Raw genomic sequence first — 17,734 nt, 5'->3', positions numbered from 1 at the left:
AAGTTGATCCCATCATTGTGAAGTCTGGCCACTCCCCACATATAGTAGTATATGATCAATGAATTAATCCCTCCTGACCTGACCATAGTCTTCCTTGAATAGAAATGAGATTCAGCTTAATGCAATGTTTTAAAAGCTGGCAAGTAAAGCCTTTGCTTGCAAATAGTGTGATATCTTATATTAGCATAACTCTTGGAATTTCTTTACCTAAGCTCCAGGAAAAAAGTTACTAAGTCAATCCCCACCCAGTGTAAAATTGAAGATTTTTACCTATGTATTTTGACCATAGAAATTAAAACTTACTGCATCTGATCAGAAATGCTTTCAAGTAATCAAAACATATGCTCCTCTAAATGTTGGCTTGTTAGTGTAGGCTCTGTATTTCCTTTGGAAATTAGAGTTTACTTTGCTTGCTAAGGCTTTGAACATTGCCTTTAAATCATTCCACACTCCCAATTATGGATGTTTATCCATTCATTTTCCCTCTAATTTGAATCTTTTTGGTTACTAGGCATGCACAATACTTTACTGTAGTTACACATAGCAGACTAACAAACAGACTTCATCTTATATTTCAGGTGGCATTTGAATAAAGAAGCAAAAGCCCATGTAAAAGCAGTCTTGCGGATTGTCATACACTTTGAGTAAGGGGCCACTCTGAGTAAGGGGCCATTTGTTGCTTCCCTCTGACTGAATTCCAAACTGCTCGATTCCTTCGGCAAAGAGGAGCCATATGCTATATGCCAGATGTAACCTCTACAAGATATATGTCCAAAACAGGAGAGCATATAACACAGTGCATCACTACAGGACTGCAACTCAGTGGGGCTTACTCCTGAGTAGACATGTATAGGAATGCACTGCAAATGTCCACAAGGCTTGGTTCACATAGCACAACAAGCCAGAGTGTGGGTTGTCATTGAATCATGGGGTGTTGTGTTTGTTAGTCATGCTAACAAACCATGGTTTGTTAACCACAAACAACCCACAAAGAAAACCCATGGTTGTTGAGTTGTGAACTGTGGGTTGTTTGTGGTTAACAAACCATGGTTTGTTAGCATAGCTAGGTTCACACAACACAACAACCTATGATTCAACAACAACCCATGATTCAACAAGTCATACATACTCAACCCATACTCTGGCTTGTCATGTTGTGTAAACCAGATCAATGTTTATTATTATATTATTATTTATTAAAGTTTTATACTGGTCCATAGCCGAAGCTCTCTGGGTGGTTTACAAAGATTAAAATATCGAACATTAACAATCGCTATACAAAATTTAAACCTTAAAAGGATAAAAACAGACAAATTTGCTTTCTAGAGAGAACTGAACAAGATTTTCTTTTTGAAGAAATCCTTATACTCGACGCTTTGTTGCACTGTGTCAAGTGACAGAGCATGATTATATGGTCACTCTTGTTTTTGGCGCTGGCATTTCCAGATGGAAGCTTATTAATTCTGGCTGCTTGGCTAAACTGGAGTTAGTTGGTGCCAGATGCAGCTCTTGCCATCAGAAACACTGAGGGCCAAGAAACAAGGAATTGAGAAAAGAATAGAAGTGGGTTGATGTCTATTTTAGAATTTCAAAAACTTCACTGTGCAAACTGGGACCTCTTAAAAGAGCGATGGGATTACTATAATTGCTCAGCTAGGTTTTAAACTCCTCAAGACAAGGAACTATCTTTTTGCTTGCACTGTCAAGTGTGATGTGCACTGTTGCTATATAGATTACAATAGAGAATAATACAATAAGAGTACAATATTAGGCTCACATTTGTGTGGGGGTCATTTTCCATCAAGACTCACCAGAGCTAAATCCCAGAAACTATGTTCAATGTCAGGCTTGTTCTAGAATTTGTGTGTGTTTTAGTTTATAGGTTATCTTCATCAATTCTCCATTCTTTTCTGTGTCTTGTCCTCCTCTTTGTTTTTCAGTAGCAATGCGCATAAGAAAAATCCAAAACTGCAAAAGCCAGTGCATAATTAAGTTCTGATCTCCAGGAGGTGCAAATTAGGTCAGTCCATCTTGGAATTTGTGAAGATCGAATTTCTCATGCATTTCTCTAATGTAGCTGCCTGGATACATTAGGGATGAAGGAGAATTTCGTTCCTGTTTGCAAATTATGCAAACATGTCCTATTTGTAACCCTGAGCATGAGCAAGAACTCAATTCTCAGAAAATGTTCATGAAATGTTTTGAAAATTTGCACTTGCATAAATAGGTATTTGTGCAAAACCCCCCCCCCCAAAAACCTCTGGGATCTTCAAGTCTGAGGGGACATTATGACAGGGCTGATGAGTGCAACACTACCAGGGCACAAAGTTCAACATTCCAAACTCAGAGGGAATTATGGGAAAACTTCAACCATCACTATCATTCAGAAACGTAGAGACAGAGAGAAGTGTGCACAATGCGTGTAACATAACTTTATTTTCAGAAGAATTCTTTTCAGCACAGAAGAACAAAATGTTGCTTTTCAATCTCGTAGCCAGCAAGATTGATAAAGACACTCCCCCCTCCCCACCGCCACACAAGCGAGCATGGAGTCTCTCACCAACAATTTCCATGGTGAGAATGATCATTCTAGTTTTAACGAAGCTTTAAGCACTCAAATGTATCCCATTCTTTGCACGTTTATCAGGCAGCAAGCCCCATGGAGTTCAATTTGGGTCTGACTCCCAAATAAAGCATGAACAGGATAACAGCCTATAAGTACAGAGCTCTCTTTTTAATAAGGATTGTGGAATGCACCACATTAAACATGGATTGGGCTTTTTAAAACACAAAGCCACTTAGATAAATATCAGTCTGAGGATAAACCACTCAAATAAATATCACTTTGAGGAAATAGCATCCTTTCTCAGATGTCAGCTTTTAAACCCATTCATTTCCTGATTCCCAACATTCACTTTTACAACTATCTATTTATTCTACACTGCCTGTTCTTCATAACAGTAATGATTCCATACAGTGGTGGGCCACCCTGAAAGGCTGGTAGGCAAAATTCAGCTGTCAAAATAGCCCCACGGGACAGTGAATGCTATTTAAAACTTACTTCGCTAACCTTTATAAAATCAGAGTTTCCTCTGGTCAGTATTCAACCGGTCAGTTGTTTTTTCAAGCTGCTTTTTAATTTTCTTTTATTGGCATTCAGCTTCACTATTCCTGGTGCAGTTCAGACTTCTAAACAAGTATTAATTCTTTAGCAAATCATCTTTTGATTGAAAGAGAATTCTGTAATCTTCAGACTTTTTTAAAAGTTGCTATACCAACTGATATTAAGTGTAGCCTAAAATATTTTAAGAAAAGATAGCATTCACCGTCACCCCCGGAGTTGAGACAGCATTCATTTTGCAATAGTAGAACTGTACCGCTAAAGAATATAAACTAGTATTACACAGGAAAATTTATTCAAGGAACTCAAAGAAACAACATAAAATAAAATAACAGAATTTAAACTTCCTTTTTATGGATTGCAAATTTAAAATCCTTTCAAAGGCTGCAATCTAGTGTGCCGTGTACACTATCTCCATAAAAACACACACGTAACTGTGGATTCTCATTCACTGTAATGAGAATGAATGAGGCAGCTATGTACATGTGAAAGTCCTATGAAACTGCTCTTTCCACTAAAGTCTTATGGAAAGCCAATTAGATTGGAGCCAATTAGATCAAGGGTAAACTAATTGGAGTCCTCCACATCTACATATTTCCCACCCCTGAATTAGATGCTAGCAACACAAATAATACTTTAGAAATGAAAGTTGTAGTTGTTACATTAACTCTTTGAGTTAATCTAATTCTCCAGTTACTTGCTCAGGAGTCAAATAGGAACTATTTCCAAGCAATCATTTATAAGGAGAGAAGCCAATGGCTGGAGTCCATTACTAACAGCTCAGTGAAATGAGTAGGAGCTGAGCCCATTGGTTGCTCTACCCCCACAACTGAAACAACCTACAGAGGATTGAGGAAACATCTTCAATGAAAACTAGTTGATCATCACTGATGTTCTCTGGTAGGGGAACAATGAATTGTTACCAAGTTTTGGATGCAAAATAACTGGATGTAATTGAAATGTAAGGAAATACAAGCAAACCTAGGACTCTTGCAGTGTGTCATATGCATTTATTTGGAAGGCAAGTCCCATGGAGTTCAATAGTACTTGCTTCCTAGTAAGTGCGCTTAGGGTCACAGCCTTAGCTGTTTGGAAAGAAGGAAATTCTGAAGAAAAGTTTACGCTTGAAAGAAAAAAGAAAGGAAGAAAAAATTATACTAAATTAAGTTCTCAATTATATAAGTTAAAAGCCAAAACAACAAAACAAGAGTTTGGTCCAACCTGTATACAAAACCTCCACAAAAGGTACAAATATATTTCCATTATCTTTGCAAATCTTTACAATGGAATCCTTCCCCCCCCCTTTTTCTTTTGCTGTAACAGAAAATCACATGCAAAGAGAACTATTTATCCATTGACAGTTTCATCCCACAATGTCACATATTAAAATAAATATCCTCTTGTTAATTTATGCATGATTTCAGTAGTTACCAATGAAGAGATACTAGAAGCCACAGCCTCTGGGCCCATTTACCTAATGAACAGAATTGAGCGGGAATAGAATGTCTGTATATTTGCCCCAGAAACAAGTTCTTCAATACAGAAGCTTAGCTTAACCTCCTCTCTGATGTGTTAGAGATGTAGGAAGCTGTTTTTATGGGGCAGCATTCACATATACAGTCACCCACCCACCTGCACCCTAAAGTGGTACCATCCAGAAAAAAATGGTTAGATATTTAATCTCTTTATATCCCGCCTCTCATTCACAAAGTATTCTAAAGGGGGCAAACAATAATAAAAAAAGTAAAAACCAACCCAAAATCAAACAGATAAACATAATCATACTGGGGTTTGGTAGCAGCAGTATGCATCAAACCAGATTTTAAAAACTTAGGCAACGAGTAGTGTTTTCAGTTACCTTCCCCAAAAACTAAATACATAATGATTTTTGCCGCTTAATACTGCTGATTGTTACCTTTGATTGAAAAAGAAACATTACCTTAGATCCAAAGTTGTTCCTCTGTTCAGAGAAACATAGGAAGCTGCATTATACTGAGTTAGACCACTGGTCCATCTAGTCCAGTATTTTCAACACTGACTGGTAGTGGCTCTCCAGGATTTCAGACAGGAGTTTTTCCATCCCTACCTGGAAATACCGGGGAGTGAATCTGAGACCCTCTGCATGTAAAGCATCACTGAGCTATGGCCTCTCGGAGAAGGGGGGAATTGCCACCAACTCTGACTTCCATTTGTATACTCCCTCCACTCCATTTAACAGTATTGGATATCTCACATCATTCCCTAGGCTCAATCAGGCTCCAGAGCAGATTTTTGGGATGATGATGTGGGAAACTGCGGGGGTGGTGGTGGAGGAGAGAATAAAACCATTTCCCATGAATATGAACCCTGTTCTGTTTATAGATAGGGTGACCATATGAAAAGGAGGACAGGGCTCCTGTATTTTTAACAGTTGTATTGAAAAAGGGAATTTCTGCAGGTGCCCTGCCCTCTTTTAAATCCTGCAGCTTTAACTGTTGTGATGAAGAGGGAATTTCACCAGGTTCTCCATATATACAAATGACACCTGCTTAAATTCCCTTTTCTATGCAACTGTTAAAGATACAGGAGCCCTGTCCTCCTTTTCATATGGTCATCCTATTATAGATGCAAAGTGAGTATCCAATACATTAAAAAAATGAAAGAGCTGGTGCCTTCTACTACGTATCAGATATTTTTGTTTCTCTCAGGTATACATCACCTGAGCTGTTTTGGCTGTCCACAGAGTTACAGAAAACTCTTCATATACAATCCTTTTAAAAGAAAAGCAAGGGACTTACAACTACAATGTATTTCTCTGTGCTAATATGCTCTAGAATGTACATATATATCAGACGTTCCTTCTTCCATAAAGCCAGGAATGTGTGTTTGGATTGCATTGATTTGTTGCAAAATGCAGCCATGCTGAAATGATGAATGACTTTGCTGTTAATTTCAGGGAAAACTGAAGGAAGTGGTGGCGTGAGAACTTTGGAAGTCTTTTAAATCATAGGTGGCTACAAACTAATCATAATTCAGTAGCTTCTTTATATTAAAAAAGTTGTTTTTTTTAAATTATCAACTCTAAGATGAGAACTCGATGGAAATTTTTTGCACTGTATTAAGGATGCAAAATTGCATCCCACTGAAGTCAACGGCAAACCTCCCACCACATTTAAGGCAGCCTTGTACCCTAACAGATCACCACTCCCCTGGTATCCATAGGCAGCAAGAAATTCTATGCAGGTGAGTGCATAAAATGCAGTGCTGGCAAGTGAGTAGGTCTGGCCCAGGAGGAACAGATCCCTCTGCCCTTCCTCCACCAGTCCAACCAATAGACGGCATCTTTGATTTCAAACTAGCCTGCTAAGAAGCCAGTATTGTGCATTTTCATGCTGGCTGTAGAGAAGGGGCGTGGAAACACAGCAAATTAGTTTCTTAGCAGGCTAATAACACCTGCAGGTTTATTTTACAAGGCTGATTTAATGCCACTGGAACGCATGCCTAGCTATTACTGCAGCGTATCCACAGAATGAGCTCTTCAAAAAGGAAAAGACAGAAAGAAAATAAAATCCAAATGCCATCCTCTATACCGCATGTTAAGTTTCTTTAAAAACAATAGCCTGACCTGCTTGAAAATCGAAAATCTTTGAAAAAATTCACCCAAAAGGAATATTGCCAAAATTAAAATTTAACCGCAAAAATATATTCCATTTTAAAGCATATTTATTAACGGGCCTGAAATGCTTATTTGTCCAGGCAGCCACCTTCTGTCGTCTCTAATTTTCATGGAAGGCTGACTTCAATTAATTGCTCAGGTAAGTTGCTTGTACGTTGCTTGGTGTTTGGATTTCTTCTCTATTCCTCTTGCAAAGAGTTTCATTAATTGACAGTGAACCCTGCAAAATAAAAGAAATTGCAGAACTCTTTACAAAGCAGAGCCACGTTAATTGTGAACTGCCAGTCACTAATAACAGCAAGGTCGCTAATGTTCCAGGGAAACAGGTTTTTCAGAGTGTCAGCCCCAGAAAATCAGGTGCAGCTGTTCTTGGAGCTGTTTCATGATAACTTCTATGTCACATTTTGAGAAGCGTAACAAAACACAATCTAGCCAAAGTTGGAATTGCTCCACCCATGCATATGCATTACTTATTGACTGTAGTTCAGTCTTCCTCAATCTGGTGCTCTCCAGATGTGCTTGACTACATTTCCCATCATGTTGGCACCCGGTTGGTCAGTAGATCAACTGGATTGATCTCTAGTTTCTCAAGAGTTGGGGCCAAACTACACATGACGTCAAACCTTTTGTTTGGTGCTGTGTGTGAACATCTTTTTAAAAATAAAGATAGCAGCCACTGGGGGAGTTCTAGTCAGGATTGGGACCATGGCATGTGAGAAGTATGGTGTGTGTATGTGAACCTTCTCCTCCTGCACTACTGTCTGATGAACATCCCCTTTCCCAAATTAGTTATTGGGATGGTAAATGGTCTGAAAGTTCTGTCTGATTAAAGATGTTGTGACTTTCAGGTAAGGGGATTGAAAAGGTCTCATTTTCCAAGACTTGCCATTCAGGGTGGACCAGCCATATGTATACCAACTATGTATATACCAACTATCAGATTTCTATCCCCTGTGAATGTACCTTAGGAATTTTTGACACCCCTGTCAACAAGAGAACTAATGAGCGAGTGACGCTCAAATGTCTTCACATATATTGATCCATTTTTAGAAAGGAAGATGCTCACTTGACTTCAATTGATGAGCTATCTAGAGTTTCTCCATCACAGTTCCAAGTACTGTCGGGGAGGTCACAACAGCAAGGAGGATGGTCTCTGCAGAACTGGCCAAAGTGCTTTTTCTGCACATCCACAGGCTCACTGTCACCATCTTCAAAATGCTTTGATGTAAACTGAAACTTCTTAATCCGATAAACCTCCACAAAGTCGAAGTCAAACTGCACAGGAATGACATGAGGTGGTTTATTGAAATTATTTCCTTAAAAGTCAACAAAGACACATCATTCCTTTTGTGAGTCTTTGACATTTACACACTTAGCCCTGCAGCACAAAATTAGGGTAAACCCAGGGTATTGATTTCAAAAAGCTCAAGCATATCTAAGTCTACACTGGATTTTGAAATTAGCTCTAAAGTACAAACTATTTTACAGTCTTTCTCCCTGATCTAGCAAGACAGAACCATACAGAACCATTGTGTCAGCTATGCATTTAGAAACACTTTTCATAGTAAGCACAGTGTTCACCCAGGCCACATTGAACTAGCGAGATACCACAAATGGTTGCTGACTAATTACTTACAAACAAACTTGGATCTTGCTCATGAATTCTACAAGCAGGTCAATATTGTTTCCATTTTACAGATGGAAAACTGTGTGTGAAGTATTGTGACTTGCCTATCCAATGAGCTTCATGGAAGGAGACTAATCCCCTGCCATGTTAAGTAGAATACTAGGGCTTTACAACAGTGATTGCCATTTCCCTTATTTCAAAATTCTGTAAAGCACTGTAAAATTCCATTTTTGATCATCTAACAGATGCATCTTCATCAGTTATTAAACTGTATGGGCTGGATCCATAAATAGGATGCTATGCTAAGTTTTAATAACTCCTCCGAGATGCTCACCAGAGCAAATGCACAGAAACACAGGGGTGGGGGGAGAGATAGGTACTGTGTTGAAGATGCGCTCCTGCACATCAGTATGTTTGTGTTAAAAAAATATACACATGGTCGGCTCCAAAAGATGGCGATAACAAATCAAAAACTGTGCTGAAAATGGCGGACCCTCACTCCTGCACATGTCAGAAACCAATGGACACACCCCTGACTGTGGGTTGGCTGTTTGCCAAGCCGGGAGCTCACGCCAAACAGCAACAGCTTCAGGAAGGGGGCAGTCACACCAACCACGGGCTTTGGGATTGTAGCGCGAGAGCAGGAAAAACCGTGACAAATCCAGTCAGCGAAATTCCTGAATAACTGAGGGGGTTGTCCCTAGATCACCGTGGGATTGGTGAATGTCATGTGGCATGGTAGGGATGACCTTGATACTATTCCGGAATAAAAAGCTGATGTAGACAAGCCCCTGGAATTGAGGGATATTGCCCCCCCCCCCGCTCATGGTGAAAGGCTGAGTCTGTACCACGTGCTGCCTTACATAGAGAGCAGGTTTCACTCCCACTTTAACATGGCAGTACATTGCTTTCATTGGGAGGGCTTCTGCCCTAAAAGGTGGCCAAGAAATGTTTTACATAAATAGTGAGAGGATAACTGTCAGGGTGGGTCGTCTGAAGGCAAGTATGCCCTGACTGGACAGGGAGTTGAGCCAAGAAACAGCAAAGTAGGTGGGTGGTCGAGCTGGCCTGCAAGCACAAGGCAACTCAGTCAGGCTGAGGAGCCAGGCCAAAGTCAGACACTTTATCAGGCTGGGTGGAAGCCTAGTGACCGTACCAATCGCCTGATTCCTGTCTTATATCGATCCACAGTGGTCACCTTGGAAAAGCGGTAGAAAGCAGGACATTTGGCTCCCCCGGCAAGCTACTGTGACATAGTGCAGACAATCAAGTACTTGGGTACCACTGCTGGAGTCCTTGGTTTGAGACTCCAAGTGCTTGAAAAGAACTTTCCCCTGCCGCTCGTAACGTTCGTGGTGAAGAAACCCAATTCCGATGAGCAGCTGGTAATTATTATTATTTATTTATTTATTTATTTATATAGCACCATCAGTGTACATGGTGCTGTACAGAGTAAAACAATAAAATAGCAAAACCCTGCCGCATAGGCTTACATTCTAATAAAACTCCAATATTCTCAGGTAGAACCCTGATGTCAGGGGTGTAAAACTTTGGCCCTTTCTACACCTAAGGGTTATCCCAGGAAAATGGAGGGATCATCCCTGCCTGCTCCCGGGATCCCCTGTGTGTCATCTGGATGCACAGGAACGATTCTGGGATATAGGGGTGGTGTAGACATGCCTTTTGTCATTTCCAGAAAGCTGGGCTGTTACCTGAACTTCTTGTAAGCCACACAAAACAAGACTTTTTCGGGGGGTTGTTTGTGAAGCGCCCAGAGAGCTTCAGCTATCGGGCAGTATAGGAATGCAATAAATAAATAAAATAAAGCTGTATCGGATTTTGCCTCGAGTCAACCCTTGGAAACTTCACGGTCCAATGGAAAGGAGACGCACCTGATCGTCCTGGTTAGTATGCCTTACGAGGTACCTTAGGAAATTGAACCGGGAGCATTTGCGAACCAGAATGAGGTCGGCGGAGCCATCAGCCAAGTGAGCAGCTGGGGAAAGGCCTTTAGTACTCCGCGGACAGGCACAACTTATATTTGCTGCATTGATGGCTAGAAACTTTCCTCTAATAACCTTCCATTCTCCTTCTTCGTCCCCTTAAAACATAAAGAGGTATACTTATTTAGTGGGCGTGGGAAACGAACAAATAGCCATACGTGCTATGGTTTAAAACAAACTTTAAGGCACTGGTTATTCCAATATGTATTTAATAAAGTACGAGTTTTATAATACAGTAGGTCACTGGCAAGATATCTGAAGTTTAAAAACACGTCACATTTTCAAATATAGGTTGTCCAGGGGGCCACTGCAGGTTTCCCCTTATTAGAAGTAGAGTGCTTATAGAGAGCTGTCTGTCATTTGAGTACAGTGGTGGCCCAAGTTGAAATTTCAACTTTGCATGCTTATAGAAAATGTTCTGTTTCACAAAATTCAAATGTTTACAGTATATATCAATTGAAAGACCTGATTCATGTAATACAACAATCCTGCTTCTTTTCCTGGGTGTCCAATCAACTCTTTTCTTTGGTGCCATTACTCTATTCATGATGTACGTACGTACACTTTTAATTTGAGAAATACTTCAAATATTCACACAATCTCCAATTGCGCTTCAGTTACAGAACAAACAGCAAAACTGGCTTCCCCCAACTTGAAACATGATGTATCGCAGCTACTGCCATGTGATTGGTCCCCAGAACAAGGACTGTGATTGGCCAATAGGGTTTGCAATTCCAATCCGCTTCTTCACTCAATCACACCCGTGTTTGTTTTTAAGACTAAAGTAAGCATAACTTTTTTTGTCCTGCAGATATTTGCATTCTGTTTTTTGTATTGAATTCAGCATTAAATTCTCCTTCAATTGATATATAAACATTTGAATTTCGTGACACAGAACATTTTCTATAAGCATGCGAAGTTGCAAAACATGAAAATTTCAAAAAGTGTCCACAATTTGGGCCACCACTGTATGTAAAAACAAAACCATTCTATGGCCTTTGCTAGACCAGCGGTTATCCCAGGCTGATACCTGGGACCGCCCCCGTGCGTCCAGATGACGCACAGGGGATCCCGGGCTCAGGGAGGGATCATCCCTCCCTGGCCCTGGGATAAAGCCCTACACTTTGGGCCCAGACTTTTCTGCGGTCTTGGGCTGAGCCCAAGACTGCGAGCATGTGGCCCGTTGCCGCGCACCGGGCACAGCGCTCCTCAGAAGCGCTGCGCCCATCGGGGCTAGGGTGGGGGGAGTGGGGAAATATTTTTTTCTTTAAAAAAAAACACCTTACCTTTCCGCTCCAGCGCAACCAGCCCTTTAAGAAAAATTTAAAAATGGCGGGCGCAACACCTCTCTTTTTGAGCTCGGCGCATCCTGCATATAAACGAGGGTGAGATCTCGCGTTATTCACAACACGAGGTCTCCCCTCCTCTCCCCCAGATTTTCAGGTAGGTCTAGCAAAGGCCTACAGTAAGTTAAAAGAGCATTAATGCCTCTGTCTATGAAAAAGAAGCGCTTGGACATGGTTTATAGCGCAGTCCCATACATGCATATTCAAAAGTAAATGCTACTGGGATCAATGGGACTTTCAGCCTTAGTGGCTGGCTGGGGACTTTTTTCTTTCTAAACCTGCATAGAATTGTACCCTTAATAATTTAAGTAGTTCATCAAAATAATCCCAGGACAAGCCCTTTGGAACACCGACTACTTAGGAATTAGAACTTTACAAGTGATATCTGTACATGTATGCATACACAGCTAGCTTGCAGTACAATCCAGTGGATGTTTACTCAGATTGTAAACCCCACTGAGCTCTGTAAAACTTACCCCCAGCTAAGTGTTTATGGGATTGCAGCCTTAGTGTGGATTTAATCCATTTAAGTTGAAGACATTAAACTTGGTTATAGATTTTCAAAATGGTCAAGAAATGAAATCCAAATTTATTTCACCTACTGCTATGGATCATCATTCATTTGGAATGAACCTTAAAAAAGACTGAAAGAAGAGTATAATATTGAATAAAGCCAGTCTGGCCAGAAACTTGTTTGAGTCTCCTCTTAGCTTCTAGTTTAATTTAGTCTCTACTCATCCAAATTTAGAATCTGTCCTGATCTTTGTCACCCATTTAATAAACGCATTAGAGGCCAAAGGAGCAGATCTAACTATCCAAGCCTAAACTTCTATATAGTATAAAATTACCTTTAATTTCGTTTCTGTATTTCTGCTCCTCTTTCTCCAGCTGTTTTTTACTTTGCTTGCAAATACGGCACCTGAAGGGAAACAGTTAATGTGAAATTCTTTGCCGTCAAAATTGACTGATCTATGCATTAACTGATCTGTATGTTATCGTTTCAAGTTAGCTGCATTGTCTGCAATATGTCAGTGTTGTAAGCAAAGTTTTAAATATTCAACTAAAGGAAACCTCGTGCTGACTCCTTTTGAACAGCCTCAATAAATTCTATGCTACAGTAACTTGAGTTTTGAAGTTACGTTTTCTTAGTATTTGATTTTTTTTTTTTTGTTTCCAGCCAAACTAGAAAATTTATGACCACTCCCTTTGCACTAGCTGTAATGTGTTTTTAAAATCCCAACTGTGAAGTGTCTTTAAGGGCTCCACTGCTGTAACTGATGCCCATCTTCATAAAATCATAGAACAGTAGAGTTGGAAGGGGCCTAAAAGGCCATTGAGTCCAACCCCCTGCTCAATGCAGGAATCCATCTTAAAGCATACCTGACAGATGGTTGTCCAGCTGCCTCTTGAATGCCTTTAGTGTGGGAGAGCCCACAACCTCCCTAGGTCACTGGTTCCATTGTCGTACTGCTCTAACAGTCACAAAGTTTTTCTTGATGTCCAGTTGGAATCTGGCTTCCTGTAACTTGAGCCCATTATTCCGTGTCCTGTACTCTGGGATGATCAAGAAGAGATCCTGGCCCTCCTCTGTGTGACAACCTTTCAAGTATTTGAAGAGTGCTATCATGTCTTCCTTTAGACAGGGTTCTTTTTCGATACACCAGAAAGCAAAGCACTGCATGTTTTGAAGAGTTAAACCAAGCTACTGATTGTCATTGCTGCCTACATGGATTAAAGTAAGATTAGAGCTGAGAGATGGATGAGTGAGGCATATCTGCAACCTGGAGGGAAGATACTCTCTACCTTGTGGTGGGATGTGAAAGGGTCACAGTAGACTCAACACTGGGGATCTCTTCAGCATCCTTGGGCAGAGGTTCAGGCTTAACCTTATGCAAACACCCAGATATGTAATCAAAGACCTAGAACTCCCACTGTTCTAGTGCAGAGCTAAAGAGTTTAATTCTTTTTTTCTCCCTAGAATAGTTAAGCTCGGAGAAGACCCTTATAATATATAATGGAGATAATACTGAATTGGTTTAAGAAACAAAATCACTACTGTATGTTCTTGGTGTCGTCTTGAGCCAGGGGAGTATGTTTATAGAGGGAGTATGGGTTGGGCTGCCCCTCCCATTGAAGTAATTATTGGGGTGAATTTGTTTGTGCCTTCGCTGTTAACTTGGGGCATCAAGCACTTCTACAACTATCTGCCTCCCTCCCAAATTTTTGCCAGGACAACTTGATAAATAGGTTTTGCTCCAGATCTGCCCAATTGCCATGTTTGGGATTAGGAAAGCATTTCCCTCCCATATCAAATGCGCTGGTGAGCTGGCAGGACAGGAAGGATTTGCTTTCTGTGCTTTGCTTGGCCTTCTTCATGACTAACCTGGATCTATTTGCTCTGCAGGGCTCCTGTTTGGGTCATGGGCTCAGTACCATCTACATCAGACATGAGGAACCTTTTTGCTATTGAGACCCACATTCCCTGGGGATAATTTGTTGGAAGCAGCATGGTGGTGGTGAAAAGAGTTGAATCCATCAGTAGGCAGGGTGACAGCCAAAGGTGGACAGGGCTACTCCTCTTCTCTCTCTCTCTCTCTCTTTCTGCCACCCCTTTCTGTCCTTCTTTCTCCCTGCCCAGTCAGCTGCCAGGGGAAGGACAGATCACTCTTGCTAGAGGTCTGAACTGATCGCTTGCAGAGGGCTTTTGATTAGGCCAAAGGCTGTGGGTTGCCCACTGCTGGTCCCTGCTGGCCTGCAGGGCCCCTCCAGGGTTTCATATAGGGGCCTTTCCCAGTTTTATGTGGATCTGCCAGATTTATTTATTTATTATCGCATTTATATCCCGCCTTTTTTTTCCTCCAAGGAACCGAAGGCACTGTACATAATTCTCCTCCTCTCCATTTTATCTTCACAACAACAATAACAACAACAACACTGTGAGGTAGGTTGAGAGTCTGTGACTGGCCCAAAGTCACCCAGTGGGTTTCCATGGCTGAGTGCTCGCCCTCTGAGCTATATACCCTATCCTAAGCAAGGGATCAGAACAAAAGGCTGTTTGGCTTCTTTTAATTCTATGTTACAATTTCCATTTCAACATTAATGTCCAACTTACGCAGACAATGAATTAGAACCTTGGCTTAAGTTTGGGAGTTGTGTGTTCCTTTAAGGCTCTATTCCTTAGCATAGTTACTTGGGGAGCCACGTCTGCTCAAAGATTATGTAGAATTTTATTTGGCCTACCCAGTTCTGCAGTGCTTTTTATCTCTTGGAGATCCTACAGTATGTGTTGCTGGCAGAAAGGATATCGTTCCCTCATAATAATGATGGGAGAGGAAGGTCTTGAAACCTTTGAGGGGAAGAAAAGAATTAAGAAATTATTAGTCCTTGTATATCAACAAGGAAGCTGCCTTTCTACCAATTCTCCTGCAAAACTGCAAGAAAACACTTGTCTTCCATAATTCTCATTACTTTATTGTTTTCCGATGCTCTGGGCTTCTTTCCCTCACCCCCAAAAGAACCAATTCACATGCAGCTTCTTAGCGCCAGTTACGTGTAAACCGTAACCACAGAATGGCCACTTTCTTTGTGGAGATTTTCCACCTTTGCACACAACCATTGGTGCTGTTCACAACTACAGCTGTTGGGTTTTTTTCTGACAAAGCTCCTCAGCTTTTAAAATAAATTCAGCCTGAAGAGCTTTTCCTGGCATGGAAATCCAATGATGGTAGGCTGACCATATGGAAAGGAGGACAGGCCTTCTGTATCTTTAACACTTGTGTAGAAAAGGGAATTTCAGCAGGTGCCATTTGTATATATGGAGAACCTGGTGAAATTCCCTCTTCATCACAACAGTTAAACCGGCAGGAGCCCTGCCCTCTTTTGTATCTGGTCACTCTAGTATAGCTCCTGCAGCTTTAACTGTTGTGATGAAGAGGGAATTTCACCAGGTGCTGCATGTGTACAAATGACACCTGCTGAAATTTCCTTTTCTATGCAACTGTTAAAGGTACAGGAGCCCTGTCCTCCTTTCCATATGGTCACCATAAATGATGGGGAATGCTTTGCCTGCACAATTTCTTCTGGCCATGGAGCTGTTAAAGCCAGGGTGGTCGACTTATGGTCCTCTAGATGTTTCAACCTACAACTCCCATGATCCATCATGATTGACATTGCTGTTGGGAGTTGTGGGCTGACACATCAGGAAGGCCACAAGTTACCCAGCCCTGTGTTAAAGGCACAAGAACTCTACCTAGGGATAGGGAAGAACACATGATGAATGGTGGTAGATGTTATAGCGACGCTAGGAACTGAGCCTAACATTTGAAAACACAGCCCCTCTTTATTACCTCACAATTCCTACAACTGCAATCGTATCAAGTTATAGTTTAGAAGTTGTAAAAGTGGTTTAGTTAAGACGATTTGCTTATTCAAAAACAAAAGCAGCTACAAATATTTGAAATGCATTGCAAGTCCTTAGCTGCTTATTTAGAAAATCATAGCAAGCTTGAAGTTGTCTTTGTCCTTGTTCTCCTGCTATGATATTGAGAAAGCTCCAAACTAGACTATATTCAACTACAGGATGTTTGAAATGTCTTCTAAAGGAGCTATCACTGACGGTGCAATCCTATGCATGTTTTGACAGAAAAAGTCCTATTATTATTATTATTATTATTATTATTATTATTATTATTATTATTATTATTATTCCGCCTTTTGCCCAATACTGGGCCTAAAAGTCCTACCATGCTGGCCGGTGAATGCAGTGAGCGGTAAGAGTTTTTCTGTCTAAACATCCATAGGATTGCACCCCTAAAATGTAATTTTACAAAAACAGGATTTTTAAAAAGGTCCACTGGCCACTTGATTATCTGTAGGATTATAGGGGGGGGGGGGGAAGGAGGGGGGAAGAATGGAGTAAACCTACAAAATGTTACCTGAGAAGTCATATCTGACAGGACCCATCCAGCGTTTCTCTTCACTGTCTTTGAGTACATCTCCATAAAAACCATACCCCAACAGTGATGCACTGTATTTCAGAAATGTATTATTGCAATGTACTGAAGAGACATCCAGAGGCTGAGTGTCTCCTGTTGACAAGAGACATTTTAGATAGGAAAGCTGCACTGCTTTAACCTCTACTCTGCTGTGGCAACGTAGGCAGCTATTTTTGCATTTATTCCCTTCTCAATGAAATCAACGTGAAGGAAATTTCTTGCACCAGATTTGGGGCTGGTGTGCAGGCGATGAGGATGTGGCTTTGCACTGAAGTGGTGCAGAATACCTGCTTTAGCCACTCTACTGGCATATCTTTGCTGGCAGAACAGCTTTGTGATGGTGCATCTGCCATGACAACAGAGCACCTCAATTTCCATCAGTGGAGCGCGGCTTCTACCACATCCTACAAGCCGCTCAGCAAGTATAACTCAAGTGCAGCATTGCACCTTATGGATCAGCAGCAATGATATGGGTTGCCGTAAAACTTAGGGAACTGCGTTTACTGGCTATAAATCGTGTTGTGAAACCTACTTAGGATCTGGGTGCTAATGAACTTTAAAACAAGGCGACCAATTAAGAGTCGGACACTTACCCACAATGATATGTAATGCTGATGTTACTGGATCATTGACGCCAACTGTTGCATAACATATACAGTCTGTCGAACCTGAAAAATGAATAAGCCTTTACCTTGGCCGTAATTTGACAGCATTGTGAAGACACACAAGGAGAACAGCTATTTTTATTTTGTGATCGCCTCTTGCCCTCCTTTTACTACTACACCGTCACACATTATAACTATGTTCACAGAGTCCTTGAGGCTGATTAGGTAGGAATGCAGAACTTTTGTCGTTGTTTTGCTTTTATACAGTGGCTTGATTGAATCTTTTAAGGCCATGTAATCTGCATGCGTGTTGATATGGTGCCATCTTGTTACTTTGTGCTCTCTGCTTGGAAAACATTATGGTCTGGTTTATGTTAAGTTAA

General features: G+C 41.0%; 1 protein-coding gene across 1 annotated transcript in view; it reads right to left on the bottom strand.

Annotated features, from left to right (window-relative positions):
* Window positions 1-6,158: 6,158 nt before the first annotated feature.
* CERK (ceramide kinase) overlaps window positions 6,159-17,734 on the bottom strand; it is a 55,236-nt gene continuing 43,660 nt past the window's right edge. Inside the window, exons 7-13 of the mRNA XM_063134115.1 lie at window positions 17,340-17,414; window positions 16,687-16,839; window positions 14,993-15,098; window positions 12,601-12,671; window positions 10,296-10,504; window positions 7,843-8,051; window positions 6,159-6,996 (exon numbers count right to left, since the gene is read on the bottom strand). Of these exons, the coding sequence (XP_062990185.1) occupies window positions 6,912-6,996; window positions 7,843-8,051; window positions 10,296-10,504; window positions 12,601-12,671; window positions 14,993-15,098; window positions 16,687-16,839; window positions 17,340-17,414 (908 nt within the window). The 3' untranslated portion in view covers window positions 6,159-6,911. The remainder of the gene's footprint in view (window positions 6,997-7,842; window positions 8,052-10,295; window positions 10,505-12,600; window positions 12,672-14,992; window positions 15,099-16,686; window positions 16,840-17,339; window positions 17,415-17,734) is intronic.

Source organism: Elgaria multicarinata, chromosome 9 (genome assembly GCF_023053635.1).
Source record: "Elgaria multicarinata webbii isolate HBS135686 ecotype San Diego chromosome 9, rElgMul1.1.pri, whole genome shotgun sequence".
Taxonomy (NCBI): Eukaryota; Metazoa; Chordata; class Lepidosauria; order Squamata; family Anguidae; genus Elgaria; species Elgaria multicarinata.
This window is presented reverse-complemented; position numbering and strand designations above follow the sequence as displayed.